This window comes from Labrus mixtus, chromosome 3 (genome assembly GCF_963584025.1).
Source record: "Labrus mixtus chromosome 3, fLabMix1.1, whole genome shotgun sequence".
Taxonomy (NCBI): Eukaryota; Metazoa; Chordata; class Actinopteri; order Labriformes; family Labridae; genus Labrus; species Labrus mixtus.
Window position 1 is genome coordinate 6,522,871 of NC_083614.1, and position 19,676 is coordinate 6,542,546.

General features: G+C 40.8%; 3 protein-coding genes across 8 annotated transcripts in view; 2 read left to right on the top strand and 1 right to left on the bottom strand.

Annotated features, from left to right (window-relative positions):
* Positions 1-9,189, top strand: part of shroom2a (shroom family member 2a) — a 42,686-nt gene extending 33,497 nt beyond the window's left edge. For all 6 annotated transcript variants that reach the window (XM_061029912.1, XM_061029922.1, XM_061029930.1 and 3 more), the window contains 5 exons: positions 2,933-3,523; positions 4,806-5,378; positions 6,446-6,614; positions 6,741-7,013; positions 7,750-9,189. In XM_061029912.1, coding sequence (XP_060885895.1) covers positions 2,933-3,523; positions 4,806-5,378; positions 6,446-6,614; positions 6,741-7,013; positions 7,750-8,022 — 1,879 coding nt within the window. In that variant the 3' untranslated portion in view covers positions 8,023-9,189. The remainder of the gene's footprint in view (positions 1-2,932; positions 3,524-4,805; positions 5,379-6,445; positions 6,615-6,740; positions 7,014-7,749) is intronic.
* Positions 9,190-9,296: 107 nt separating this feature from the next.
* cldn34a (claudin 34a) lies at positions 9,297-11,792 on the top strand. The gene is made up of 2 exons (XM_061030010.1): positions 9,297-9,418; positions 10,744-11,792. Exon 2 carries the CDS (start codon positions 10,752-10,754, stop codon positions 11,559-11,561), a length of 810 nt encoding a protein of 269 aa, XP_060885993.1. The 5' UTR covers positions 9,297-9,418; positions 10,744-10,751; the 3' UTR covers positions 11,562-11,792.
* A 4,605-nt stretch (positions 11,793-16,397) lies between these two features.
* Positions 16,398-17,827, bottom strand: LOC132956517 (putative claudin-24). The gene has a single exon (XM_061030023.1). It carries the CDS (start codon positions 17,572-17,574, stop codon positions 16,915-16,917), a length of 660 nt encoding a protein of 219 aa, XP_060886006.1. The 5' UTR covers positions 17,575-17,827; the 3' UTR covers positions 16,398-16,914.
* Positions 17,828-19,676: the final 1,849 nt, after the last annotated feature.

Here is a 19,676-nt window from a genome sequence, read left to right on the forward strand (position 1 = left end):
GACACCCACAGGTGGCCTCTGTCACAGAGAGCCAGCAGACACACAACACACTCACTGTTACTCTTCTTCTGTGAAAATGACTGCAGTTAAACGTCACTTAGGGTGAGTTGAGTTCGTACATTTATATGTATTATATTATTCTATATTTTTAGAATTGACAAAAAAGGGGCAAAAAGTTGTTCAAATGTTTGACTAGATTGCTTCAGCCAGCATTCATGGAAAGTCTGTAATTGCAACATAATCTTTGGAGGGGAAAAGCTCTCTATCAAAGAACATTAAAAAGTTTTTGTTTGTCAAATTTGTTAAATATCTTTACTGAAAGGTCCCCTTCAGAAAAAGATCTGCTTTTTTAAACAAGTTATTACACTGCACCCTTCAATGACCAGACAAAAAATGTAATTGTATCTTCTTTATCAAAGCAACTTCTTCTGTATCCCTGCCTGAGCCAGAGAGTTTGTTTTTATTCATGTGTTGTATTTGTTAGAGGCTAAACCTTAAGTATCAACAATAAAAAAAAACAAATCAACTGGGTGAAGTGGGAGTAGACCAGCAGCTCCTGTGTTCTCCAGTCTGGTAGCTTTGCAGGAAGCAACAAGAATCATCTGTTTCTGTATAAGAAATCGTTTCACGCTAATATCTCTGAGGGTTTGATTTCCTTAATGGTAACTTTTCACTTTTCCTGCTGCTGGTTGAAGCAATCTCATAGAGTTATTTAAAAAAAATAAAGTGTACCTGTGCAGTACAGAGAAAAATAGAGCTCATGTTTAAAAATACTAACACTCCCATTTAATGTGTGCAGCTTAGTTAGCTAACAAACCAACTGAAATGCTGTATCATATCTAAACAGATGTTGGTGTTACATTATTAAGTGTTTGTATACCTGTTTTTACAACAGCAACACTAAATGACATTCTCTTACTTTAATTATATTATATCATATAAATGTCAAAATATCATGAATTCAGCACCGACATAAATCAACACGTCACTCAAACTGTGCACGGCAGTTATATCTCTGGCATCATGTTGCTTGTGTCTACGAGGTAACTTTCTCACAGTCTCTGCAGAGCTGAGGCTGACGCAGGGGGGCGGGGTTAAAGCTGCAGTGCAGTTGTTCATTGGGTGACTTGTCACAGCTTGTAAGAATCTCTCTTTGGAGCTTTGAGTTACGGCGTCTGGCTGTCCAGAAGTCACCGTTCTGTATCTTGTGACTCCAGAGTCAGTCCAGTTTAATCAAAGCAGCGTGATTTATGTGCTAATGGGTTCTGAGTATTCCTTATTGGATTTGAATCGTAGCATTCATGGAAATGTAATCTGTTAGCATGAAACCACAGTAGTTGGTGGGTGTGCATGCCTTCACTGTGTAGTCTAGATCTCGTTTAATGACAGAATTTTTCTTCTTCTTACTCTTGTGTTCAAGAGTCCCTCAAAAATGTGTTTTTCTTTTGCTTTTAAAATGTCCTCCCTTGACTTCTCTGACTTGTTGTCATGCAAAGTCTTTCATTAGTGAGGGCTTTTTACTCTATACTACTGAAGGTGTAAACATATGTGCACTTTCCTAAAATATCTGAGATTAAAACGCATGATGTACACTTGACTAGTTAGATCTGTGAGTTACCAAACTAGAAAACCAAGCACTGTCAAAAACTTCCAGCAAAGAAAACCTAAATCCTCCGGAGTAAACAAGATTATCTACCACAAAATTTATAACTTATCTGTTAAACGTTTGAACAGATATTATTTTATGTTGCACAAACACTGCCAGTTTCAAATAGCAAAACTATAAACAAAGATACTAACTACACTTTGATATGCCAGTTAGCCTGAGATTTCAGTGCACAACAGATTCTTGTTCTGAGTCTGTGTCTATTTTAGGCTCTAACTTGTACAGCTAATTATCGTCATGTTTCCACTAAAAGCATCAATCTTAGTTTGCTCTTTCACTTTCATTCCCGGATCTAAATGTTGTGTGGGACTTGATCTAGAAGCTTTTTGTATTTTTTTAAATATTTTTTGGGGGGCTTTTCTTGCCTTCATTGAGAGGACAGGACAGTGACAGTGGATAAAATGAAAAACAGGGTCTGATAGAGCTGGGGATGACATGTTGTAAATGTCATGTGGTGTTGAGACCAGGCCCGTCGCTTCAGTGGTTACAACCTCCCTCCAGGGGAAGCTCGATTAAACCACTGAGCTAAAACGTGGCTAACTTTTTAAACTTTTAGGTGAAAAAAACTGTTAAATGAATCACTAATCCTAGCAAAGTATTTTTATATACATTAAAACTCCTGGGAGAAACTTTCAGTTTTGCTTGTTTTGGCGCCCCCTGTGGACAAAGTGATATCTCTAATCTATTAACTGAAAAATACATTTTCTTCCACATACTCGTCTGACACCCTGAAGCAGCATTTACAAGCATTAAGATGAGGGTATAGAAATAAACAATCTTTATGACAATGGTCTTGTTTGTTGTATTAAGTCCTAAAAGGACATCTGTGTTAATTGCAATCTGCTGGTTCCAATCTAGAAGACATTCACTTTAACTCCTGTAGCCACCATGAGACCTAAAAAGATTCCTGTGATCTTCAAATCTAACTCCTTGTGCAACTTAACCTTCAAAGAGTTAAAAGTATAAATGTGATTCAGGAAGGAAAAAGTGATCCTGTCCTGCTCCTTTGCACTGGAGGATTATTTATTCCTCCGTGCTGACTGCTTGGGAACAGAAATATTCCTCTTCATGCTGCCAGCTGAGCAGTCAGCAGAGAGGAGAGGGAGACGTGTGTGTTGTCATGTTGGCATAATCACGGTGGCTGCAGGAGAGACGAGCGAGGCCTCCTCTGCTGCGCTCTGTTATTTGATTGAGCTGCAGATGACAGTCCACGCTGCCTGCCTCCTGAACAGTGTGTCATTAAAAGCTTTCAATTGTGTTCCTCAGGTTCTCTGACAGAGGGCCAGGAGACTGTAAAATAAGAGAAAAGCCTGTGGAGTTTGAACAGTACCCAGCACCGCCCCCTCAACCCATGACAGGAGCCAACCCTGACTGCAGACACAGAGCAGCCCCTGCACCCCTGAATCACAGAGCCTCGTCTATCTCCCACAGCCACACAGAGTCCACTCACCCACAGCACGAGGACGCAACTGAGCCCAGGAAGAAGCTCTCTGTGCCGGAGAAGCCTCCCCCACGTCCAAGTTACCCAGAGGTCAAGTCCCACAAGTCCTTCACCGGTTCCCAGAGTGAAATCTTCACCCACTGCCCTCCTCACATTGCCCCTAACCCCGCCTTTGCCCCCACCCACTCTGCAAAGGCAGATTCTGAGCAGGGCAAAGGGCTTGAGGACAAAGGACAAGGGGCAGTGCATCATCTATCAACATCCAATCCTCAGCCAGCCTCCTCTCCCACGGCTTCCTCCTACAGACCTCCTGTGACGGCCAACATGGAGAGGCAGCGCTCCCCATCGCCACAGTTTTCCCCTCAGAGACTCAGCGACAAACCTCCGGTCTCTCTGCAGGATGAAGACGCCAATGGGTAAAGTTTTCTTGTTTCCTCAGCAGGGGGGGGATTTACTCAGAAATGCAAAGTTTTGCTGCAGCTTTTAAACTGAACAGTGTCTGTAACTCCTCTACTCATCGTGTCTTTATGCTGCTCGTACAAAGGAGCTTATTGAGAGTCTCGGCTTTTGTACAACCACCATTTGAGTGTTATCAAGCCGCAGTAAATTAGTGGGATTATCCACATTTCTATGAAAGCCACTTTCCCTCAAGCCATTTTTTTACTGGAGTGTAAACACTGCAAAAAAGAGCTTGCAAAAAACAAACAATAAAATGTAACCAACTTTATTTTCTTATAGAATAAGGAAACACACTTTTGACACTTCAGATGATTTATTTAAAAAACAGGATAAAATATAAATGATAAAAAAATCAACTTTTCTCAGTTTGTAGGAGCTGTGATTAAAGTTAGCATACTGTGTTATTTCAGTCATTTTATATTTGGCTATACACCCTGACATTTATGACGAAAAAAACAACAGCAACTAACCCTAACCCCCAAAAACACTGTAAAAGTGGATTTTTCATAATACATTTTCTCCAAAAGTAATGATTATAAATCTCAGGCTAATACATTTCTTTCCAAACTTGCCTTCAAGTAAAATCCCACGTGTCAGAGTTTGATGAGAATAGAACTGCCTTTAGTCATTCAAATTAGAAGTAATAAAAATGATAAAATACTCAGAAAAATAAATTATTTTTCCTTTGATTCTGCATTTTCTATATTCAAGCGTAATGTTAGTCAAAACTAGTGATAAGATCAGAGACAAAAGCTATTACATCTTGTCAACATCATTAAGGACAAAATAAGCTCGCAGAAAGTAAAATTCTCAAACATAAAAGCAGCCTGGTTTGAAGAGCTATTTTTTCCAATAAGAATAAAAAGATACAGCTTTGATTAAAGATTTTAAAATCTGACTTAGATTTCACTTTTTGCAGTGTAAATTTAGCGTAAATGCCCTCATTGTGAAGCTGTTTGTTCATCCTCTTGATTCAGAACTAATGGATATCATCTGTGCTGAACGTGCAGTGAGACTGTGCAGCAGGATTAGAACAGTGAGCAGAAACCAAACTGGTGGGAGGAGTCCTGGATAGAACAGAGTACTGGGCATGGAAAAAATCTCAGTTGCCATCATGCAGTGAAACTTTAAATCAGTGAAATGCTCAGATAACTGCAACAAGAGATTTTCTCCTCCTCTTAGAGGGAAACTTTTAGGGCTTCTGTTTTTAAGTTTCTCTTTCTTTGTCTGATTTTTCAGGATGGAGCATGTAATAGAAAACCAAACGTCTGCAGTGAAGAAAGTTCCCATCAGGATCGTGCACTCAGAGGGAACCTCGGAGAAGGAGAACAGTCCATTTCTGTGGCACAGTGACCCTCCGACTGGACAGCAGGAGGGTCAAGGTGTGACCAGACTTGGCAGTATTGGAGCTGCAGGTCAGGACTCTGTCTTCTGTGCCTTTATTCGTCAGAGGGAGCCAGACGCTCAGACGGACCCACAGCCCCAGAGAGACACATACATGAGCACCGTTAGAGATCTCATCAGCTCGGATAGTCAGCAGCTGCCACCACCGCCCACAGATGAGCCCAGCAGCAGCACAGTGACCACAAAAACCACAGGAGCGTCTAATGAGGACCAAAAGAGGGAGGAGCTGGCCCGGGACATCATGGGAAAAGACAAATCCCTGGCTGATATTCTGGACCAGAGCAAGATGAAGACCACCATGGACCTGATGGAGGGGATCTTTCCTCAGGGCGAGGAGCTGTTGGAGGGTGCTCACCAACGCAAGAAGGCACCTGCAAAACAGACGGTCAGCCGGCCCGCCGAGGAGAGGTCAGACTCACTTTTAGGTTTCATACTGTGTCTAAGAAACATCCACTCTTTGACCTGTGAGCTTATCATATTGTGTTTGTCATTCAGCTTAGCTTTCTAAAAAAATACATTTTATCTGTACAGAGCTCACATGCTTACCTGTCCTAGTTTGACCTGTAGAGTAGCAGACGGACTGAAAATCTGACTTAAATCTGTGCCCACAAGATTTGAAACTTGTATACAAACCTTGGTCTATCCCAACCAAGCTGCAGAAACTTAAAGATTTCCTGATAAGGTGTGGTCACGATGTTTGAACATAAGGACATTTAGCGGTCTTTCTTTGGTCTATAAAATGAAGAGCAGACAGCTGGATTCAGCAGTTTGGTTCAAAATATGTCTCCAAAGGGTAAAAAGAATAACTCTGCATAGACAAATGTAACTGTCCGTAGTTAGAATAGCTGCCCTGATACAAACTACAAACACAGCTACTAGAAACTGTTTCAGTGTCAAATAATAAAGAATGAAATGTTATAAAGGTGGACACCCTAAACATCTAGCCCAGCGTACACTGTACGATTGTATTAAAGTCGTGGTGAAATGTCAGCTTACACTTAAGGCTGAATTTTTTTACAATGCACGACCAAAGCTCACTATTTATGAGGTGACGTTGTACGACCTGATCCACGACCTGAGAGCTCACACTGTAACATTGTCACACGGGGCATTGACAACTGTCAGTAGAAAACTCCACAGATGGAGGTTTACGTTAGATTTGTGTGTATTTCAGTTGTCTCAAATGCACACATCGACAAAAACGCTCTCACTCTCTCACACACACAAGCTTATATTTCCTGCCAATGTTTCCTGAATGATCAGAGTGGGCAGACAAATGAAACAGACATGCATGGTGATTTCAGATGCTGTGTGTCCCTGAGTCTGGGATTTAGCTCGCTGCTCTGCTCTGGGAAACGCTTTGTGAAATCATTTGTGCTCTCAAGACAAATGTTTTTGTGTTACTCTTCTTGCATGAATGTCATTGCTTTTGGTATTTTAATGTTTAAACATCGTTTGTTTTTGTTTTGTGTTAGGGAGAAGGAGGACAGTATGGCTGCAGCTGTTGCTATGGTGACCAGCTCTACATATTACAGCACCTCTGCCCCCAAAGCTGAACTCCTTATAAAGATGAAGGACATGCAAGAGGAGGAGGAGGAGGAAGACTCTGAGGACGAGCTGGATATCGACCTGGCTAACAAAAAGGTAACCACACACTCACTTATCATGTTTATATATTGTAAGTCTGCTTATTTCAGGTAAACATATGCTCCTGAAAATGTGTTGCTTTCAGTCAGTTTCAGATGTTTCTGCTTCTTTGTTCCACTGCAGCAAGAACTGATTGACAGCCTGAGCAAGAAGCTGCAGGTGCTGCGGGAGGCGCGGGAGAGTCTGCAGGAGGACGTCCTGGATAACAACGCTCTGGGAGACGACGTGGAGGCTCGAGTCCAGCAGGTGTGCAAACCTAACGAGCTGGACAAGTTCAGGATGTTTGTAGGAGACCTTGATAAGGTGGTGAGCCTGCTGCTGTCTCTGTCGGGCCGTCTGGCCCGAGTGGAGAACGCCCTCAACAGTCTGGAGGAGGATGCTACAGCAGAAGAGAGGGTGAGTAAATGCAGCCCTTTTAAGTCCATGACTATTTGAGTTAATTGTCAATTAATCTCCCATTCATGCCTCACATTGATCAGAGGAATAATCAAGAATTTGACTTTGATGGATGCTTATTTTCTGCATGTTTAAGTGCTTATGTTAGGGCTTTACATATCCTATTTTTAAATTCCTGAACTACTCAGAGACTCCTCAGGGACCCAAGAATTTTAGATATGTGTGAAAATAAAAATCTCTGTGATTGTCATACTAATTACCTCGGTAGGTAATAAACTCTGCAAGAAAATAGATTGCCCTGAGTTGAATTAACAACTGACAACCATTGCTTTATCAAGGTGGTTCAACCTTTTGCTTTTTTTTTTCACTGCAGAAAAATGAACTTACCAAAAGGTAGTTGTTTCATCAGATCAGTCTCTGTTTAGTGTCCATCTGCTTCCCATGACTGAACTGGAGATTATATAAGATCACACAAGGTTATATTGTGTATGTAAATATTCTGATTTGTTAGAGTTTTTACTTTATTGAAGAGAAAAGTCAAAAGTCACATTTTGCCATATCTGGACATACAGAAAAATCTGAAGTTGTCTCTCTCTGACCCGCAGTGCAGAGAGTATATTCATGCAAGATAAAATAATAATACAAAAATACAATGTGTAAATAATGTATAAATGTAATGTGCAAAACTTGGTCTATCTTCTAATCCTTACATGTTTCATGATCCTTAATTCTCCAGCGTACGCTGATCGAGAAGAGGAAGCTGCTGATCCGACAGCACGAGGATGCCAAGGAGCTGAAGGAGAACCTGGACCGACGAGAGCGTGTTGTTTACGACATTCTGGCCAACTACCTGCAGGAGGACAGCCTCACAGACTACGAGCACTTTGTCAAGATGAAGTCTGCGCTCATCATCGAGCAGCGCAAGCTCGAGGACAAAATCAAACTGGGCGACGAGCAGCTCAAGTGTCTGACAGACAGCCTGCCCATCGAGCAGAGGCTGGTGTTTTGAACTTATTGGACCATTTCTGACTCAGAGCAGAGCCCAAAGTCTGATCATGAAGACAAGTTTTGTTGCTCCAAGATGCAGATGAGCCCTTGCGTCCAGCAGAGGGAGACAGAGAATCTGCAGAGGCAAACAGCCTGTTGCAATTTCTGACATTTTACTTCTTCACATCTTCTGCCATAACAACACGTGGACTTCAAGCATCCAAACAAACTCCCTGTGAAAGAAGCTGCTTCTCCTGGGATCACCCGACCACTGTATCTCATTTCTATCACGCCATTTTTGCTTTGTTTTTATTTTTTGTTTTTTTTAGTAATTTATTGTAGCCTTTTGAATCTGCGCAGGAGGGGGACAGTATTTTATCTTCATCTGATTTGAGCAGCCGTGCTACCTGACGTGTGAGCAAATAGGAGTATTTATCATGTTTAAATAATTTCACATTCTGAAACCGTCTTCATCAAAATCTGGCCGAAATATTTCAATAAACACAAGTGTTTTTTGGTAACATTGATATATAAACTAGTGGCCTTTTTACTAAGATTTTTGTGCCCTTGCTTTCCTCACTGAAGAAAAGTGTTCTTTCATGATAAATGGATGATGAATAAATGAATGTACCTGTGGGGAGAAACTGGTCGTTTAAAGGAGCACTTGTTCAACTTCACCAAACACAAGAACAGCACCACTTCACCTTTCAGACTTTCACTCAAGTGAGATCCACGTTTGAAGTGCCTGTGGAGTCACTGCCAACACTGTCCACGTTTCATTCACAGCCAGAAATAAAAAAAAACCTGTTTAGATTGATGTTTTTGCCACGTATGAGTTGACCAAGTGTTTCTGTATTTTGTCTTATAACTTCACTGTGTTTTGTTTTCACGGTGCTGATGTTGAATGCATAGTATCACAGCTGTTACTTGACTTTTAGTTCAATTCTGTCACTAAAATTTTTTTCAGGTTTATCTTAACCACATATGGAGAGAAAAGGTTGCAAACGTTGACCAGATTCAGTCTATGAAATGTCTGAATTTCAGACTGTACGGATAAAGTCAGTCTTAATTAGAGGATGTTTGTTCTGCACATTAGCTTCACACGCTTCATGCACTGCTACAGCCTGACTCTTTAACACTTTATCAGCTGTGCTCCTTTATATCAAATAAAGAGTCTGCTGGAACCACACAGGAGTGTGTGACTGATTTCCTTCTTTGCTGTCATTCATTAACCTCACCACGCCCTCCTCTCTGCTGATAATGTGGAAGCTAAAGACTTTGACATGACCAGATCTTTAACAGTCAGGTGTTGCTGTACGACTGTGTCTCACATAGCAGCAGCAACATGTGAACCGTCGCTCAGATTACTCCGTGATGAAAACATCATCTTATTGAGAATACAACATCGACACATCGAGGTGAGTTAAACAACTTACACGGAAACAAAGGTTTGTTTTATTTGACTGCATAAAAGAATTAAAAGGATAATTATTAACTACAGGAACTGGACAACAAACTACCTGACACCTGAACTGTAACCTTGAGGAGATTTATTTTAGTTCTGAACATTATTCATCTTTCAATATTATGTTTTAAAACTATTTTTATTATCTTGCCATTTGAACTGATCTCTCCTAGAGCAGATGTTAAAAGAAAGCCAGAAAGCTGTGTGTTGCAGGTATATTTAGTCTCATCCCTTAGATTGATGCATGATAGTGACTCAACGTTTTCTTCTAGAAATGTTGATTATGATATATAAAGATACAGTAGTTTTAAATTACGATTCGCAAGTCTTTTTTCTTGTAAAATTTAAGAATACCCACCTCTGCTTCAAGTTAGAAAGATGCCAGTCTGTGCCAACCCCTTTTTTCAACACATTGTTTTAAAAATGAAAATCTGTTTCCAGACTGGGTGGGAACAGAGTGGGAGGAAATGCACAAGAGGCCTAATCATCCTTGAAAATAAATCACTAACTCTCTTAAATTGGTTGAGCAAACATACTACAGTATGTGAAATTTAATATTTTTTCTGGTACCCAGGGATGTGTCCAGAGGTGTGGCCAGGGGTGGCATGTAGTATGCAAAAGTATTTTAAATTGTGACTTTGCATAAACATCTTTCTTTTTTAAGTCACTAAAGAATCAAACAAAGAAGATTTATGTTTTGCCAAACTGTGTAACTTACGTGTACATATCATTAGTGGGGACAGAAAGGGGGAAAAAAATTAATTCATGTGTAATATACCCACAAACGTAATGCCACCCCTCCTTATGTCAGAGCCCCAGGTGGGCCACCCTAGTCAATAAAGTCTGGACACACCCCTGCTGGTACCATATGGCATTTTTTCAAAGAGCTAGTGTCTGAACTACTAAAGGACAGCAATTGCTACTGAAGCCAAGAGCCACCACCAGGTCTGGAATTTTTCTGACAAAATCTTTGTCTTGGAGGGCATAACTGACCCCCCTAGCCAGCTACTTTTCTCAATGTCTTACTACCCCATATGTTTGTGGAAAGTCCTGGTTTAAAGGGTCCTTCTAGGGTAAATCACAGAATATCCTTGGTTAGAGTCACAAACATTAGTTTGAGTCAGTAGACAGTTTTCCTCCTTTCATGTTTTATGTAGCAGTTTATTTACATTTAGCAAATGGCATGAGATAAAAATACCAGATGAATCGATTGAACCCACTTCTGAGAAAGGCTGTGCTTAACACTTTTACCACAGTTGTGTGTCTTTGTGTTTTCAGCAGCTGTGATGGATGTCAGGCTGGAGTCATCGTTCAGTCTCTCTGAGTGTCACACAAGCAGGATGATTTACATGTCCCACACGGCCCACTGGCAGTTCCTGGGCTTGATTGGCGGGGTTTTGGCCTGGATCCTCATCATGACCACCACTGGCATCAACGAGTGGCGTCTCTGGCACGTGGAGAATGTGTCCGTCATCTCCTCGGATGTGGCATGGGTGGGAATCTGGAAGGCGTGTTTCTTCAGTCATTCTTTCTCCAGCATGGAGACCTGTCAGAGCATCAGCATCTCGGACCCCTTCATCCCCACAGAGATCCCTGTGGCTCAGGTTCTCATGGTGCTTGGGATGATCTGCGGCCTGGCAGGAAACATCAGCGCTGCTATGGCTATGAGAGTCGCTTACTTCTCTTTGGAGGACCGTAGGGACATAAGACTGCTTTTTTTGTTGGCAGGGACCCTGTATGTGCTGACAGGGGGGCTGTGTCTGGTGCCGCTGGTTTGGAACATGACCTCTGTACTGAACAACAGGACTATAGACTTTCCTCCTGAGTTTAACCTCCCTGCTGCCCCTGTAAAGCAGCAGGTCGGCTCGGCCATTGGAGTGGGCATCATGGCCTCCATAATGATGCTCATAAGTGGGCTTCTTTTCCTCTGCTACCGCTACGCCTGGCAGACCCTGAGCTCAGAGGTTCCCAGGAACAACAACGACCCCTTACGCGGGCCCTGGACAGAAACCACCCTGGCACAGCAGTCTGAAGCACCAAATGGATGCAACCAGGGCACAGATAATCCTGCATTTCACAGCGAGGAATTGTCATGACGAATAACTAGTTCAAAATCATATTTTTGATCAATAACAAAGTGACTTCTAATTTCATAAAAACCTTAAAACGTTCAACATTAAAACCTACACGGTGGAAAACATTTACCATTTTATTTTATCCCCCATAAAATCTGTGAGAAACAAATGGATCACCCTTTCCAGCACCAAAGTTGTAAATTCATACTGTGACCATAAAGTGAAAATAAAAACTGCTACTACTTGAAGAAATATGACTCTTTTATGATCTTTTAGGATCTCAGTCAGTCATGGACCCTTACAATACTTCAAACTTCGCTCCCATATGGCGACTCTGCTAACTAGCACTTTGTGTGTTCCCATCCCACCTATGAAGCAAAGTTAGCATTTAGGCTACCACTCGTATTTTATTGATGAACCACTTTAGGCATGCTCATTTTAGCTTTAAACAGCTTAAATAGCTACATTAAAAAATGTAGTTTTGTTTCTAACTGCTCCACTTTGTTTCACAGCTTGTAGCTTACTTTTTCCATCTCATATTCCTGCTAGAAAGCTAGCATCATACTTACTTAGCTAGTAGCCTATCTTACTGTTTAATGTCTTGTTAATGAACCAATGTAAGGCTAGCTCTTTCAGCTATTTTACATCTTAGGTTAGCTGCTAAATGTTATTTTCTTAACCAGCTTGTTGCTAATTATATGTTACTAACTCTGCCAAATAGCCAACTGGGTCGTGACTTCTAGCATTTCTTTAAAGTTTGTTACGCAGATTTTTCTCACTCTTCAACAAATTCTGAAGGAAAGTTTTTTTTTTAAGTTAGCTCTTACTTCACTGGCTTAGCTAACTTAGTTTACCATTTCCCATTATGTTGGGTAAACAGTTGAGTTTCACAGATCCAGCAGATTACAGTAATGACATGAGAACTTAGTGGGGGTTATTATTATGTCATTTTGATTATTTATGTCCTTAATTGAATTTCATTATAACTATGAGGTATTCAGTAACTCTGGGGAATAGCTGTGAAAGTAGCGAGTTGTTAAAAGCTTTAGCAGGTTGAACATTAGCATTATGGGGACATTTGTGTATTTGTCCGTTTGATCCAAATTCATTATAAACTTTATTTTATTTTATTTTAATTATATTTATTGTGTGCATTTTTGTATCTCTTGTAAGCTAAAGCTAAAAGGCCAAGATTTAGCCTGTATAGACCCTTAGTCAGTGAAAATTAGCTTTTAGTTTAAGATTCAAAAACTTAAACTATTATGAAGCTCAAAGTTGTTTATTACATTGATGATGAACAAATACACTTCTTAAAAAATAGAATAGATTATTACAGATAGCAACTAGCTAAGGCTAAACACACAGATATGTCGGGGGCTTTGGGGTTGCTCTGGTGTCCCCTTTCTTATATGCTAAAAATCATGCTACACATTCTTCATGCTATCAACTTTTTAAAAAATGTTGCTATTTTAGCTGCTTATGAGGTTGTCAAATTTTTAATATTTCAATACATTTCAATACTTTTCAAACACTGTCTAAAATGTACATATGTTGGCAATGTTTTGGCATCGGATAAGTACAATTTAGTGTTCAGGAGTTTGCTGTCAACTTTCAATCATTAAAAACAAGAAATTACCCAGTATGATTCCAAGTATTGTATTGTTGTTTAAAATTTCAATATCATGACAACCCTAGCTGCATTGATAGTTTATTTAAATACATGTGAGATGGTTTTTCACGTTTTATTTCATTCAGATTCTATCAGATTCTATAAGGTCTATAAGGTATATATATATATATGAGTCTAGTAGTTATGCATTTGTGCCGAAGTTCAGGGACAGATTCATATCTGCTGTTGTTATAATAAACCTTATCTCTCCTGCAGTGTAATTCAATAGTGCAAGTGAAGTGTTGCTGTAATGACTGATCACCTTTATTGCTGCTCAGGCTGGCCAGGGGCGGTGACAAAACATGTCAAGGTGTGGGCTTCTAACGGGCCCCATGTGTGGAGGCTCTCTGCAGGTCGGGTTGACTGGGGGCCCTGCTCATGTGACCCGGGTAGGAGGCTGACGAGAGCAGGCATGTGAGTATGTAGAGAGTGATTGTTGCCTGAGAGGACGCACACACTTACAGAGAGAGACACACAGTTTGTGGCCCAGTGGCCCGCTGCTCCCCTTTGGAGGCGGCTGGCTGCTGGAAACAAAAGGCCCTCTTCAGACACAACTCTCTGTCAAAAACACAAGTCGCAGAAGTGGATGAAAGGTAGATGTGCTCTGAGCACTCCTGCAAGATTGTTAGCCTCTGCCAGTAATCAGTAACATGAGAACCACTGATTATACTTTGATAGAGCATAGCTAAATATTATTCAATCATTATTATTATTATTATTGAAATTATTATTTATGTCCATCCTTTTGCCTCCCACCTGTCTCTTGCTCACTCCCCTCTACAGATAAGTCTGTATGACATGATACCCTGAGCTGCTTATGTTTTATCTAATCAGTTATGGTTAGTCATCTACTCTATCATCTGCTCTGTAAAACACTGATAACAGAGGCTCCATAAAGGAGGAGTTAGATCAAAATAAAACCTCAAATGTATGGATTAATTTTGAAATATTTTACCAAAGGTGATTTGCAGCAAGAGACTACTAGACCTGAAGCTGAGACTTTAAGAAAAAGTGCAATTATGCATACATTTGTATCTTCATATGAGGTTCCTGTAATCATCTTAAAAATATCAAAATCAAATAAAAGTTAATACTCAGTGCCATCGTTATTGACAGAAAATAAATACAAAACTGATGTACCATTTAAGAAACTTGATTTGTATGCCTAGATGCAGGAATGCATCCATACATCTAAGTTACTCAGTTTTCCTGATAAAGAGTCATTTCAGGGTGTTTTCCGATTATCTTGACTTATTTATTTTGTATACTAAGAGTTTCAAAAGCACAAAACAAACATTGAAATAAGTTTAAGTAACCTCATTAGTGTGGTCTGGCCTATCACAGATACCAGCCTATTTTTTTGTTTGTTTTCTAGATAACCAGAAAAGTATCCTGCTATCATGAAAAAACAAGCTTCGTTATCTCCAGATGCAGGAAAAATAGGATTCACCAGAAATGACATGTCGTCACAGGAAAACGGAGTAAACAAAATTTATGGAAGCATGTCCCCTCTGGGCTTCCGTTCATTTCATGGGGAATATTGTAATTTTTACTCCACAACATTAATTTAAACGATTGGACAATTGTTTGTTTCTTTAAAGATTCAGATAACACAAAGACCTACTGTATATGATCAGCTTTTAAAAAGGGTAAATATTAAAGAAGAAGCTTGATTAAAGGAAAGGAGAAAGACGAAATACTCCAAAAAAAGACAAGGCAGAATTTGATCTGTCTTCTTTCTTATCCCAAAAATAATCTCCAAAATAAATGGAAAAATAATAAACCACTCGGATCATTTTCAAACAGCCATGTGATCTGCAAAATTAACACTTTAGCTGTGACATTTTCAGAATAATTAGCTGGTTATAATAATTACTGAATTTTAAATGAAGAATCTTTACTTGTGAGTGACTTTTTTTCCCCCACAGTTATATTGTAACTTGTCTCACTCTTACTCTCTCCTCATCCTTGGCTGACAGATAAGACACATACAAAGGGATTTGGTAGTTGGTAGTTGTGAGGGTGAAGGAGCTTTATCAACTTGGTTTATCAGTTATGAGTGTGGAAAACTGATTCTACAGAACTTTAATCCCTAACTTATTGCACTGACTTTCATATCTGATTATAGATATGATAATCAGTTATCTTCATCTGAACTCTCAGCATATAGAGGGTCATGTTACAGTCAGTCAGTTTTTAAAGATGATGAACAATTTGATTCACTGTGAGCTTATCAACCGCTCGGATCAGGTGTGTTTGTTTGTTGTTGGATTCTTTTCAACATCCTATGAAGAAGACATTTCCTCTGTTTGTCTTGTATATTTCTGCCTCTCTGCACACAGACTCAAACTGTAATCCAAAAGAACATCTCTGCAGTTGTTTTCTTGTCCTCCCCTGCTGATTTCTGCCCTCACTCTAGGAGACACCGGCCCTCTCTCCCTGCAGCCCGCGTGGCGTCAGACGATGGGAGGGCATCTTGCAATCCTCTCCACGCTCTCTGGCTCTGACACAAACACTGTTCACATCCTCAAAACCAACACTGTGTCATTCCCTGAGCCCCTTTAGGAAACATATGCTGCAGTGACAGCATCATTATCTCTCATTAACTTCAATGTAGTGCTGACTGCAGGAAAAAGCCTGCAAAAGGTTATAAAATCATCCTCCTCTCATGCACCAACATATTCACATCAGTGTACCTGCGTGTGTGGAAATGATACAGACAGTTATGGAGTGCAGAGAGTGCCGACGCCCTCTGACCTTGGCAAATTTGTGTAATTATGTCAAAGCGGGAGCCGCCGAGGGCAACCTGCTCAGCATTCTTCATGGTACACGCTGCCCATTAGAGCATTCATTAAACACAGCTTAGCTCAGCGAGCAACCAGGAAATCTGATGGAATTAGTCTCAAGCTGAGTTTCCACCGCCGCACACACACCCAACGGACCGAGACGCCTGTTTTCAGCTCTCCCTGACCCTCCTCCTCCTCCTGCTCAGCTTGTTGTCTGCTTACAGAGCCACCGGGGACAAATACAGACCAAAATAGGTTCTAGGTTCAAAGGAAAAAGCAAAAAGAGCAGCCATGTTTCCACCTCTGACTCAACCAAAGACAAAATGTTCAGTTTTTCATTCATATTCTGGCCACAAAATTCTCATTTATCAACAAAAATTTAAAAATTATAAACGACCAGGTTTAATATTTTCCTGCAGAAGTCACAACACAGGAAGACAAAGAGAAAACTTTTCACAATATTTCAATAAGATACTTTATAGAAATCATCTGAATGTGCTGCACATAACCAGGCACAGACTCATTGTCGCTTTATCTATGTTTTAAGCGTTAAAAAATAATTTACAATCACAGCATTATTAAAAGGTAATATGTTCAATTTAAAGGATTAAAAAATACATTTTCTTTATTGTTGGCACTGATCCTGAAAAATAAGGAATACAAAAGTTGTTTTTCTGGTCACATCAGCTTCTTTAAGGTATCTTGTCATGTTGTCTACTGGCACATTTGCTGCAAGGTCTCTATTTTTCTTTTTTACATTTTTTTACAAAACATTTGATCCATTTTTGCACATATAAAGAAACTACAATGCAGGATGATGTCTTTTATATTTACATCATGATTTGAGTGCAGATTGAAGTGCAGCTCTAGGTGATTGTGTTGTGCTGTCAGTCTTTAAGCGGGTTCATAGTTTGTCCTTTTAAACATACTCTGAGCGCTTCCTGAAGGAAACATCTGTCCCCATAAGCTGATGTCTCCTCTGCAGCGCTGGCGTATTCTCCACCTGTGAACAAACGCTGGAGGAGACCAGCAGCAGCCCTGCCACTATGAGAAGAAACCCTCCAGCCCAGCCACAGAACAAGGCATCACCAAACTCCCACCGGGGCACCACATCTGGTACTTTATCATCAAAGAAATGTATCACGGCTAAATGAGCCATGTAGGAAACAGGGATGAGACACAGAACCCCAGAAATCATCCCCAGCACGCCTCCTATGATGGTCAAAGTCCTCTTGGTTCTGTAGCCTCCGTGTTCCCTGCAGCTGTTCACCAGGTAGAGTCCAGGTATGGCCACCAGCATCCCCAGCATGCCCACAGCCAGGGAGGCACACATGAGCATGCGGGCGAGTTTGAGGTCACTGGAGAGGCCCAGCAGACTGTCATATGCTCTGCACTCCATCCCCCCGACGTCCTGCACCACGCAGGTCTCCCACAGGCCCAGCTCGTAGCTCTCGACGGGCAGCAGAGCGGTCGACATGGTGAGCCACTGTGGGAGGATGGTGGTGGCTAGAGCGCACAGCCATGATCCAATATACACCAGCATCCCCAACAATTCCAAAGCGCAGGCGCACGTGTCCATCTTCCCCTCTCTCTCTTGCTCTCTCTCTCTCCCTCTTTGGCCTCCACGCTTCACAGAGCCACGAGAGTTCTTCCTCTTCTTCTTCTTCTTCTTCTTCTTCTTCCTCTTCTTCTTCAGTTGGAGTGGCTGCTCTAAACACCTGAGGTTCACCGCTCAGGCTCTGCAGCTCGTTCACAAACAGTTCCCCACTCAGAGGAGCTCACATCTTCTGTTTGCAGGGAGGAGACGGGGGCTCAATCGGCCCTCCCCCTTCAGGTCCTCCTGCTCCTGCTGCTGTGCCAATGGGCAGCAGGGGCAGAGACAGCCATACTCAACCATCAGCAGGCCGCAAGGGAGGCAATTATGTGCAGACAGGATATGATTTTTATGCATTTTGTATATGCAAAAGATAGACTCCTTGATGAACATCATAATGCATCTTGTGTGTCATCAAGTGTAAATAAGTTATTAACATGGTACGACTTAAAGCAAATGGTCATTATGCCCCTTAAAAGAGATACAAAATATCTAGAACTTTTAAAATATGCAGTTTTTGTGATTTAGAATTAGATTGGCTCTCAACAGTAATTTCTAGAGTCATTAACATATAATTATCAATGAATCATGGAGGCAGTCCTAAGAAAATAATACATTTTAGTATCCATGTTAATAAATCATGCAAAAAAAATGATATCTGCTTCATGCAAAAGGAGATGTTCTAATCATTAAACATATATGTAGTTAATAATCATGCAAATTAAACTCCAACAAAAACAAAAAGACACCATGGATGACATATTAGGAGTTTTAAATGTTCATGTTTGTGGTTTCACAGTGAAGTTTTTTCTCCATGTGACCGATTCTGAAACAACAGTACCGCTTATTGTGTGCCCTCATATGAACACAGAAACTGTGGGAAATAATGGTAGGAGGCTATAGATCAAAGCTCTGATGTGAGGAAATGTTTCCCAGCTGCGAACACACAAATACACACACACACACACACACACACACACACACACACACACACACACACACACACACACACACACATAAAATAAACACACACACAAACAAATACACAACAAAAATGCACTGATAAAATCCTTGCTCAGCCTGCCAGAACTCCTCCTCCTCTGCAGAAAAAAATGCTCAGCTGACTGCACTGACGTCTCTACATGGAGTGCTCATTTGCTCGGCTGCACACACATTCACACACACACACACACACACACACACACACACACACACACACACACACACACACAGAAAGTCAGGTGCATCATCATCCTGCAGGAAAAGTGCACAAAGGTCTGGACTTATCCGCAAACCCCACCTGAAGAAGTTCACATTTTCCTCCACAGTTTCCAACACACAGCTTAATCAAAATTTTACACAGACAAGGAAAATGTACTTTGAACAAAAACCGGTTAAATGTTTGGCAGAGTTCCTGGGGATTACAGTCACTGCAACATAAACCTTCAAAAACTATGAGGAAATAAGTGTCATCATCAGTGGTGTTGCAGTTCCTGCTGGCAGCAGAAAGAGGTCGACAAAGGTCCTGGATCCCAAAACTTAATCCAACTGGAATATTAATCTAATATCTGTAATAGGTATAACAAAATCATGATGTTATAATATTGTTCTTCTCTTATCTAAATGTATTTTAAAGTACAAATATGATAATAATAACAAAATAGATATACCTCAGGAGAAGGAGTCGGATTAATAAGGATATGTAAAGGAGCAATAAGATTACTGAATTTAATCATAATATGACCTTAGTATGTCATCACACATTAAAGGAGCAATATGTAGCTATGAAACAATGGTTTATTTAACAATGGAGAGCACTGTCTACCCCCGCCCGCCTTCTCCCTAGAGTCAATGTGCATGCGTGTTGCCATGCCGTGGTCACGGAAGCTTCAGTGTTTAGCCAGCTCTGCATCGGGATTGAAACCTTTCTGCACTCTAACCTCTCCTCTCTTCCTTAATGTTTGATGATATCGTATGGAAACATGCTATGTTGAGTGTTGTTGTCTGACAACAATACAGCAACTATATGTCCTCCTTCTAAGTTTCCATTCCGGTCCAGAATGGTCTGTATTCGTTTTGAACAGAGA

Excerpts from the sequence above, each read along its gene's own strand:
- cldn34a (XM_061030010.1), top strand. The coding sequence starts at position 10,752 with ATGGATGTCAGGCTGGAGTCATCGTTCAGTCTCTCTGAGTGTCACACA.
- LOC132956517 (XM_061030023.1), bottom strand. The coding sequence starts at position 17,574 with ATGGACACGTGCGCCTGCGCTTTGGAATTGTTGGGGATGCTGGTGTAT.